The sequence below is a fragment of the Nannospalax galili genome, unplaced genomic scaffold (assembly GCF_000622305.1).
Source record: "Nannospalax galili isolate Female #2095 unplaced genomic scaffold, S.galili_v1.0 scaffold351, whole genome shotgun sequence".
NCBI lineage: Eukaryota > Metazoa > Chordata > Mammalia > Rodentia > Spalacidae > Nannospalax > Nannospalax galili.
Window position 1 is genome coordinate 2,294,532 of NW_008330327.1, and position 10,683 is coordinate 2,305,214.

The 10,683-nt window shown below is 40.9% G+C and overlaps 2 protein-coding genes across 13 annotated transcripts in view; one reads left to right on the forward strand and one right to left on the reverse strand.

Moving 5' to 3' along the window:
* The window catches only part of Igsf10 (immunoglobulin superfamily member 10), a 31,095-nt gene extending 24,548 nt beyond the window's left edge, over positions 1 to 6,547 (forward strand). Inside the window, exon 6 of the mRNA XM_008844919.3 lies at positions 4,492 to 6,547. Within this exon, the coding sequence (XP_008843141.1) occupies positions 4,492 to 6,400 (1,909 nt within the window). The 3' untranslated portion in view covers positions 6,401 to 6,547. The remainder of the gene's footprint in view (positions 1 to 4,491) is intronic.
* A 2,613-nt stretch (positions 6,548 to 9,160) lies between these two features.
* The window catches only part of Med12l (mediator complex subunit 12L), a 343,300-nt gene continuing 341,777 nt past the window's right edge, over positions 9,161 to 10,683 (reverse strand). For all 12 annotated transcript variants that reach the window (XM_029569368.1, XM_029569360.1, XM_029569358.1 and 9 more), the window contains one exon: positions 9,161 to 10,008. The gene's annotated coding sequence lies outside the window, so the exon portion shown is untranslated. The remainder of the gene's footprint in view (positions 10,009 to 10,683) is intronic.

Here is a 10,683-nt window from a genome sequence, read left to right on the forward strand (position 1 = left end):
AGTGCAGGCTAGGAGAGTTAGCCGGTGGTGCAGGTCCCGGGACGCAGAGAGAGTTGAGGGCGGGGCCAGGACCAGAAGTGGTGCTCCTGGGGCCCAAGAAAGGCAGTCAGTTGGTCTGAGTGAGAAGGATCAGGAAGCAGCTATAGACATACCCCAAGAGGCCTGAGGATAGTAGTGCAGGCTAGGAGAGTTAGCCGGTGGTGCAGGTCCCGGGACGCAGAGAGAGTTGAGGGCGGGGCCAGGACCAGAAGCAGTGCTCCTGGAGCCCAAGAAAGGGACTGAGTTTGTCTGGGTTAGAAGGATCAGGAAGCAGTATTGGTTCCCCAGGTGTCTGGGGCACCAAGACTAGGAATGGCACAGGGCCCAATCTAGGAGTAGAGAACAGCAGGGGAGATGGAAGGGTGAATGAGGCTGGGGGAGTCAAGGTGCAGAGGGCCACGCGATAGACCTAGCCCAAGAGGCCTGAGGATAGGAGAGCAGGTTAGGAGAGTTAGCCGGTGGTGCAGGTCCAGGGAAGCAGAGAGAGGTGAGCACTTTCCACTTTTTATGTGGTGAAATGTGACCAACCAGCTTCCTGCTCCGGCCACCTGCTGTCATGCTTCTCTTGTCATTATGGACTCTCCCTCTGAAATTATAAGCCAAAATATGCTTTTCCTTCTATAAGTTGCTTTTGGTCATAGTATATTATTACAGCAACAGAGAAGTAACTAATACAGCACACAAGGGGAGCAAAGTAATCATCAGTCATAACCAGCTATGAACTCTGGGAGCTAAAATAACAACCAGCCCAGCAAGGTATGCCCACTGGTGCAATAGTGACATGAATGGGACTAACCATCCAACCTATGATTAAGGCCTACTTCATAAGATGGAGCCCAGTTCTGGCACTGGTATCAGGGTCAAGAACCTGTGATTACACAAGTTTGGGGCCACAAGGAAGAACCTACTACTATTTACCCTGCTAATGGACATAATATTAAACTAACACCTAATGACATTGTTATACCCATAGATTAATGCATCTCTCAATCTCAACAGAGAAGCTTCTTCTCACGGTAGATGACAGTTAGCACAAAGACCCACAGCTGGTTAACATGCAGAGAATAAGAGGCTGAAGAACGCTTGGCCCTAAATGGGACACATATATCACGCCCTGTCCTTCCAAGGCTCAGGGATCACTGCAGAGGAGGGGTGTATGCATGTAGAAAGATTGCAAGAGCCAGAGGTGGTAGATCAGTGTGACATTACTATGCCAACATTACAGTTAGACCCCAATAAACAGCCTTTTTTATCTTGTTTAAAATATTTTATTATTTTTATGTGTATGAGTGCATGTGTGTAAGTGCACCCGTGTCATGCAATGCCTGCAGAGATCAGGTGTTGGATTCCCCTGGAACTGGAGTTACATAAGGTTGTTTGCCACCATGTGGGTGCTGGGTCCTCTGGAAGAACAGTCAGTGCACTTAGCTGCTGAGCCACCTCTCCAGTCCCAACAGCCTGACCCTTAACTTTGGTTATGAGTGGGCCCATTCCTCCAGATGTCTCCTGGAACTGTGCTGTGGAGCGAGGCCTCACCAAAGTTTGATTCAAAACCATTTCTCCAGCTTCAATTGGGGAACTACCAACTTGAGCCCACCCTTATCAGACATTCTTGCCCTTTCATCCCTAAGCCTAAAACATCTCATACACACAATGCCAACCATTCTTCTCAATCTTCGTTGTTCTCAGTAAAGACACAAATATAAACGTGCTGTCTTTCAGCACTTTGATTTGTTAATTCTTAAGTACATGCTTTCACTATCTTGGGTGGAGTGCAAATTGCAGTTTCCAGGGATTAAGGTCAAGAACTCAGGTCACATGAGCACAGGGCCCAGTGAGCTGGTTTGCAGAAGTCATTAGTCTAAATTCTGTTCATTTTGTAAAATTCATTTCCTGTAGGTCAATACAAGGCAACCATGTTTTTAGGCACAACAGGAAAGTTGAAAGTATGAACCCACAGCACTTGTGACAGCATGTACAAGATCTATGCAGGCCCAAGCCAGACAAAATCCCACCATGGATGGCAGAGTTAGGCAAGAAGCTGAAGCCCTAGCTGAGGAATTATTAGCAACTGATAGTTTCAGGGGGGGGGTCCCTTTTCTTTAAAGGTATGACACCTGGTGGGCTGACCAGGCTCCAGGTGATGGACCCACACCCAAAGAATATTTGGGGAACACAAATTAGACTCTATACACCATTAAAAAAATAATAGCAGAAATGAAGTCAGAGGCATCGGGTGCGGGAATAATCTGGGGTTGGAGCTAAGGTAGGACATCTGAATATGATCAAAATAGATTGAAATTCTCAAAACAGAATCACAAAATGGAGTGGGGTCTTCTTACTGGTAGCACTAACATTAACCAAAAATTTGTTGAATCAGAAACACTGATGGTTTTGACAAACAGGCTGTGGTGTCCTAGAAGCCAGGAAATATGCATGATAATCTGGCCCTGTACAATGCTAATGTAGTGACAGACTGTGGAGAACCAACAGTTAGGGCATTAGTCTACTGACTCTGCTGCACATGACAATCATGTAAGAGAGGCCTGATGCCTAGGACAACCCACATCACTTAAGTCATTCTGGTCTTGGAACATAGATATTAATAACCCAGACTTTACAAGTGAGTTTTTAAAAATGCAGCTAAGTTTGAGGATAAATGCTTTTAGAGAGCATCAGGAGAGAATAACAGCCAGAGTGCAGCACACAACAGAGGCTTCCCTGAGACTTAAATCAAGGTATAAATCTCTCTAAATAAGCTTTTCCTCTGTAGACTTCCTTCCTCTTTACTTATGTAACCACTATGACTTTTCTTTGGTTTATTTCCAGAAAAATCCCTTCACACTTGAGAAAAATGAACACCAGTTCCTCTTATATTGTCCTAGAAACACTACTTTACAGGATGAGAATGACTTGAAGCTGCTGACTTGGTTAACAGTTATGCTATGATAAAAAGGCCCTTGGCAGGCCAGATGGCTCAGCAAGTGGAGGTGCTTGCCACTGGTCTGACCTGACTTCAGTGTCCAGGACCCACATGGTAGCAGGGAACCGCCAACTCCCACAGGTTGTCCTCTCTCCTCCATGTGTGCACAGTTGTGTGTGTGCACACACGCACACACCCTTACAAAATATAGATGAATAAAGTAATTTTTAAGCCCTCACTTTATATAGCTCATATTGTCAAAAAAGTAACATGGACACAGGTGTCCTTGATTATATTCTTAGCACGCACTGATTTTCCACAGGTCTTTCTGAAAAGCTAGACTTGCTTTCATCAGGAAAGATCTTCCACCTGGTGGCCAAACTTGGCAATGACAGTCATGCAGTGGCCTTACACCTGAGAAAAAAAGACATGACACAGTGCTCAACTAGAGGCAGAAGTTTGTACAGCTACCAGGACTCTAGATATGTCAGCTTCTAGCGAGCCTTATCCTGGTGCCCTCTATAGCAAAGAAGAACTTGTTTTCTAGTCGAATAGCTCAATAAATGTGTTGTTATTAATAGCCTTTAATAACATCAGGCAATAATTTAATACATTTGTAAGTTATTTTTTCTTATTATATATCTCATCGAGTGTTAATTTTTGTGGACCTACTTGTTTAGTTTGTAAAATGGTTAGGGAATTCATGTAAAGTGTTTAGGAACTTTCCAAGCATTCTTCTCACCAATAAAAATGAGGTTTCAAAACCATTATGCAAAGGAAATTTACTTGAAGACCATTTGAAGAATACCATTCGCTTTCAGTAAATTACACCTTGTTAGGAAGTTCAGATTAAAGGCTTAGAAGACAATAAATGATGACTTAAATTTTAATTGCAATAGTTTTAAGAAATTGTCCATAAGACTACTCTCATATATCACACAACACAAAAAGCACGAGGGAGAGGACATGCTTATGATCGTGACTGTGGTAATGATTGTGTGTGTCAACTTCACAGCAGACAACGTACATACAACTTATGTCAGTCCTTCATCAGTGAGGCTGGAGGGAGGTGTCATATAAAAGGCAACTTTTACATAATATGAAACCCTATAAATATGTATGGTAGGAGTCAATTTTTAGTCTTTTTGTGTTTGTTCATGATGTATGTATGCATATGCATGCACGAGGAGGCCAGAGGTCAACATCAGGTATCTTTCTCAGTTACTGACCACTTCACTTTTTGACGGTCTCTTGCTGAACCTGGAGCTCATCCATTCAGCTAGGTTGGCTGTCCAGTGAGCTGAATGGATGTACCTGCCTCCACGCCTCCCTAGTGCTGGGATTACAGATCTGTGCTGCCATGCCCAGATTTCTATGCTGTTGCTTGGGATCTGAACTCAGGGCCTCATAACTGTGCAGCAGGAAGTTTACTGACTGAGCCATCTCCCCAGCCCAGTTTTGTCTTTTAAAAGGGTAAATTCTCTCACTGCAAAAAGATACACACTCACATTTGTCTCCTTTCTCCTTAGAATGGGCAGCCGAACACAAGTCTACCCAAATGGATCCTTATTTATTGAATCAGTGACAGAAAAAGATGGCGGTGACTACTTGTGTGTGGCAAGGAACAAAATGGGAGATGATTTGATCCTGATGCATGTCAGTCTAAGATTGACACCTGCCAAAATTGACCACAAGCAGCACTTTAAGAAGCAAGTGCTTCATGGGAAAGCTTTCCAAGTCGACTGCAAAGCTTCTGGGTCCCCGGTGCCTGAGGTCTCCTGGAGTCTGCCTGATGGAACACTGATAAATAATGCAATGCAAGCCGATGACAGTGGCCACAGGACCAAAAGGTACACCCTTTTCCACAATGGAACCTTGTATTTCAACAAAGTTGGGGTTGCAGAAGAAGGAGATTATACTTGCTATGCCCAAAACACCTTAGGAAAGGATGAAATGAAAGTCCACCTAACAGTTATAACAGCCACCCCACGGATAAGGCAAGGCTCCAAGACCAATGTGAGGATCAGAGCTGGAGACAGAGCTGTCCTTGATTGTGAAGCCACTGGGGAACCTGCACCAAACATATTTTGGTTGCTGCCTTCCAGAGACAAAATTTCATTCTCCAACGATAGATACACGTTTCACGTCAATGGATCTTTGTCCATCAACAGAGTGAAACTGCTTGATTCCGGAGAGTATGTGTGTGTGGCTCGAAATCCCAGTGGCAATGACAGCAAAATGTACAAACTGGATGTTGTGTCCAAGCCTCCGTTAATCAATGGTCTGTACACAAACAAAACTGTTATTAAAGCTACAGCTGTCCGGCATTCCAAAAAACATTTAGACTGCAGAGTTGATGGGATGCCATCTCCTCAAATCATGTGGATCATGCCAGACAATATTTTCCTCACAGCTCCATACTATGGAAGCAGAATCACAGTCCATAAAAACGGAACCCTGGAGATCAGGAATGTGAGGCTTTCAGATTCAGCTGATTTCATCTGTGTGGCTCGGAACGAAGGAGGAGAGAGCGTGTTGGTGGTGCAGTTAGAAGTAATGGAGATGCTGAGAAGACCAACATTCAGAAATCCATTCAATGAAAAAGTCGTTGCTCAGCCTGGCAAATCCACAGCACTGAATTGTTCCGCTGATGGGAACCCACTCCCTGAAATAATCTGGATATTACCAAATGGCACACGATTTTCTAATGGACCACGAAGTTCCCCATATCTGATAGCAAGCAATGGTTCTCTCATCATTTATAAAGTAACTCGGAACAATTCAGGAAAATACCGCTGTGCAGCTAGAAATAAAGTCGGTTATATTGAGAAACTGATCCTGTTAGAAAGGGGACAGAAGCCTGTTATTCTTACATATGCACCAGGGATGGTAAGAGGTGTTGGTGGAGAATCACTGCCACTGCACTGCATGTCTGATGGAATTCCTAAGCCAAATGTTAAATGGACTACACCAAGTGGTTATGTAATAGATAGACCCCAGGTTAATGGAAGATATATACTGCATGAAAATGGCACATTGATCATCAAAGAAGCAACAGCTTATGACAGAGGAACTTATATTTGTAAGGCTCAAAACAGCGTTGGTCAGGCATTGATTACTGTTCCGGTAATGATTGTGGCCTATCCTCCCCGAATTATAAATCACCCACCCAGGAGCGTGCTCAGGAGGACAGGAGTAGCATTTCAGCTCCACTGTATGGCCCTGGGAGTCCCCAAGCCAGAAATCACCTGGGAGATGCCAGGCCACTCCCTGCTCTCAAAGGCAAGCAGAGGAAAGACCCAGGGAGGTGAGAGGCTTCACCCACAAGGTATCCTGGACATTCGGAATCCCCAAACCTCAGATTCTGGAGCATATAAATGCTTAGCCAAGAATCCACTTGGTAGTGATTATGCAACAACTCACATTCAAGTAATCTGACAGGAAGTAAAATGAAAATTGAACAAAGTCAACGTCTGAAGAGTTTCTTTTCTGGAAGAAGTTTAATCAAAGGCAGCCATAGGCATGTAAATGAATCTGAATACATTTACAATATTAAATTTACAATGGACATGCAAAAAAAGACTTGTAAATAAACGCATTATGAACTGATACTGAGTTTTTATGGATTTCAACACAAACTTTTAACTTAAGGCACTTTTTATTTTGCCAACAAATAACAAACATTTAAGAGAAAACGGTTCACTACAGAGTAACAAATGGCTAATGCACCTGAATTTTTCAGTAAAGAAGAGCTCTTCCTCTCGCTCCCAGTTGCCTAGTGTCCATCTTCCAGCAATGTTACAAGTGTGGCACTCAGGGTGGAGACAGGGGAAAGATTAAATTTTCAGTCTATGTAAATTTATCACCTTGATGTATAAATATTTTGTCATTTGTTTATAAACATTTTGATAAAACCTACAGGAAACAAGCTCTGAGCTGTCTTGATTATGATTTAGTTTACCATTTGTTCACATTGAAAATTCTCATCATTGGGGAATACAAAAGTGTTTTAATAGCTGCATTTAAAAACAAATGCAGGCTAACTTTCCACATGTAAAAAGCAATCGATGCTTGACGTCATAAAATGTGAAAAGGGGGTTGGCTACATCTTCGCCCAAATGCACTCGTTGAAAAGCTTTTAAAATACAATGAAACTTCTTTATAATTTTAAAATCTAGCTCAGGCACCCCTGGTTTGGAGCTGTCTATAAGAAAAAGTTTCTAAATAGGAATCACTTCATTACAAGCATTGTATTTCATTAACTAATTCCTTTTGAAATAAGAAAATGTTTGGGAGAGTCTAGATCTGGTATATATAATGAAGTTTCACTGTATTTAAATATGAATGTTGCCTTCTATAATTCACTGTACTTACACTATATGTTCAGTTCAACCTGAATGAATTTGGGGTTATCATATGACGCATTTCTTTATTACAGAGGCTGGGATTTTCCAGTGTCATCTCTCCAGCTTCTGTCCACTGTCCAAATATTCAGCTGTTTATGAATTACAGGAGCCTTGTAAGTTAAAAAAATCCATAGGCCTCGTTCAGTATGTTCAGCACATAAAGCTAAGTGATGATATTAGCTTGTGCCAATCATTTGAGACTTAAAGAGTAAATTCCCTTCACTGTGTGTTTATTACGCCCACTTTCACATACCTAATCTTTGTACTTACAAGAGGTCAAATGGTACTCAAAAGTGATTTCCCTCTACTTCTAGATGAAGATGGGTACATAAAACAACATACGCAGCCTTGTAAAGAACCAGGCTACAATGTAACTGATATGTGAAACATACATACAATATAATGTATGTTAAGAGCTTCTTATAGCCAGGAATCATGTCAGGTGTACCCAACTCCATCAGATTTTAAGGTCTTATCTTTAAGGAGAGCTGGGGTCTCTATATTATTCTAAGATAATTTCCTCTCAACCCACCAAGAAAATTACAAGGTTCTGCTACAGGGCTTTCCCCTATGATCACGTTAATACAATCACATGTGTTTGCTATGAAAAAAAAATAGTCTGCCAAAATAGATAATTAAGTGGGAGGAAATATGGCCAACTAAATGAAAACTTTCAGTTGTTTTTCTTAAAATTCACAGGGGGGAGAAAGCTCTAGGTTTTTCTTAAACCTCCCATAGCACTTCAGAACTCTAAGGCCTGACCTTGACTTACCTTCCTCTCCATAACAAACAAAACAAAACAAACATCAACAAAAGTATAACCCATAGCTTTCATGTGCAAAATGATTAATAAATTAACTTCTGCAAATTGTAAAGTGCATACAAATGCTATGCGACTGTAACACTCCTGCTGCTGTTTGTAATATTGAGCTACAAAAATATATGGTTCAAACTGAAACTGTAATCTTAACTACCAAAAACCCTTATAGAAAGCAGCAAGGATAGTCTATGACTCCGTCACTAGACACAACATTCACAATTCTGTGGTTTCGCCAGTGCGGTCATGTGGTGGATTACTTTGAAGAAAAATAACTTCATGAACTGTAAGAATGATTCTTGAGAAGAAAATAAACATGATATACAAGATCAGTTGAAATGTATTACTTCTTCTGAAAGGAGATAGAATGTGAATTTAGTGAAAAGAATGGTCTTTAATGTTTTGGCAAAGTCTTTCCCAGCCCAGAGTAAACACAAAACAAGCAGGCTGGCAGGAAATATTTCACAGTGTACAAAGCAGTTCACATGGATGTTGCCACAGCAAAGTAAGCTGACATGTATTTGAGGTCATTTGAATGAGTCAAACTTTGCAATGAGTAACTCACCCAGGAAGATATAAATTATTTATATAATGGTTTGCAAAAGAAATTACCTAAAGTTGTACTAGCTACATTTTAAAAAGTAGTTTCTACATGGTTTGTTCATCAGACAAATCTATTCACAGTATGATGCTTGACTACATTACATGTAAAAATCATATGGCAAAAAGAAGATGAATTAACACAGAACATGGGACATATCCTCTACATGTATCTTAAAATGCCCTGCAATTTTCACATTCAAAATTTTATGCATCTAAATCTAAAAAAATATTATATGGAATACTCTTAAGTTACACAAACTGATAATCATTTACTGTATTTTTAATCTAATAGGAGCAAATTACCACATACTTGAACAAAGTTAAAATAGTTATTATTTCTTTATAATAAATCTGATGTATAATTTACTTTACTTGTGCTTTCTGCACCAACTTATAAATACAGTATAAGCAATACACAACCAAGACTGACACCAACATTAATAATCAAATTCAAAATAGCAAATACTTACCGTACAAAATAAACAGCAAGTGCACCTTTGATGGATACCAGAGCCTTCTGAACTGTGGGGTAAGAGTCTCTGGAAACCAAGTCAAGTCTGAGCACTGCGGCAAGCTAAAGCCAGCCTGGAGGCTTTTTCCTCAAGTTGGCATGAGGTTCTGAAGAACCAAAAGTGATGGTCATTTTTTTCTTTTTTGAACCAAAACTGGCAGTAAATATATGGAATGACGCCACCGTGGTTCTTCTAGTCTGTAACAGTTGTACCTTCATGAAGACTCTGGTTAATAGTCTTTCCACTGGAGGCAGATCTGAGTGTAGCCACTTCCAGGTGGTCTCCACACACCTCAGGGTGGCTCTTGCAGAAGCCTTGAAGAAGTTTAAGTACTAAGCAACAATCTTTTTCAGCACCTTTTGACCACAACAAAAGCAAAGCAAAGTCTCACATAAATTAAGAGCAAAGTTTATAAAGTGCTTATGAAATTACCAACATTTCAAAATAGAGTGACATAAATAAACATTCACCTCACCATCACGGGTGAGTGCAAAACGAACGGGTCACACCCCTGTAAGACCTGCCGCATCTTTCCAATCAGTAGTTTGGTCCACCACAGGTTCAAAAAACCACCATGAAATGAATATATAAATATTTAAACCGACCAGAATTGATTCTTCCTGTAAATATGAGATTTTAAAAAGCACCAATTTCAAAAGGTTGGATACCATACTTTCTGGAGTAGTCGGCATGATCCACATTTTAAACCTACTTTTAAAGTTGAAGATGATAAAACCAAACCATGACTTCTCCTTTACTTCTTACTTAAATGCTTTTGCATGAAATGTAGCATAAAATACAGAGAAACGTAAAAGAAATGAAAGACCAAAGGGGCACTTTTCAGGGTTACTAATAACTTAGATTTTCTATTTTTCAGTGCAAACATAAAAGTGCATGTCTTCTCTTCCAGATTCAGAAGTGTGAAGGATGCCCATAGGGTGTCACCCCTTGTTGTGGCTGGTTACCTAAAGAGAAAAACAGACGAATAATTACAAATGAGGACACTACTGCAGATAAATGCTTCCCTTCTGGCCCTCCTCTCAGAAATAACCTCAGGTAGCGGGGAAGAGACTCACTGGCTAGAGTACAACTTTAATCCTGAAAGACCTTGGGGAAAGGATCCGAGAAGTACCCCAAGGACACTCTGCAGAGGGGCCAGCTTCACTAGGGAGTCCCACACCTGCCAACACAAGGGATTTGATAAACTGACCCACCCAAAGTGTCTCCCTCCAAACTAAGAGAACACTCAGCATGAGTGCACAGAAGGACTGTTTCATGTAACACTGGAAACTCTCAAATATTTATAAAAGCAAACGTCAGCAATTCTAAGACTGGCAGTATAAAAGGTAAATTCTAAGACTTGCAGTATAAAAGGTAAGAGCA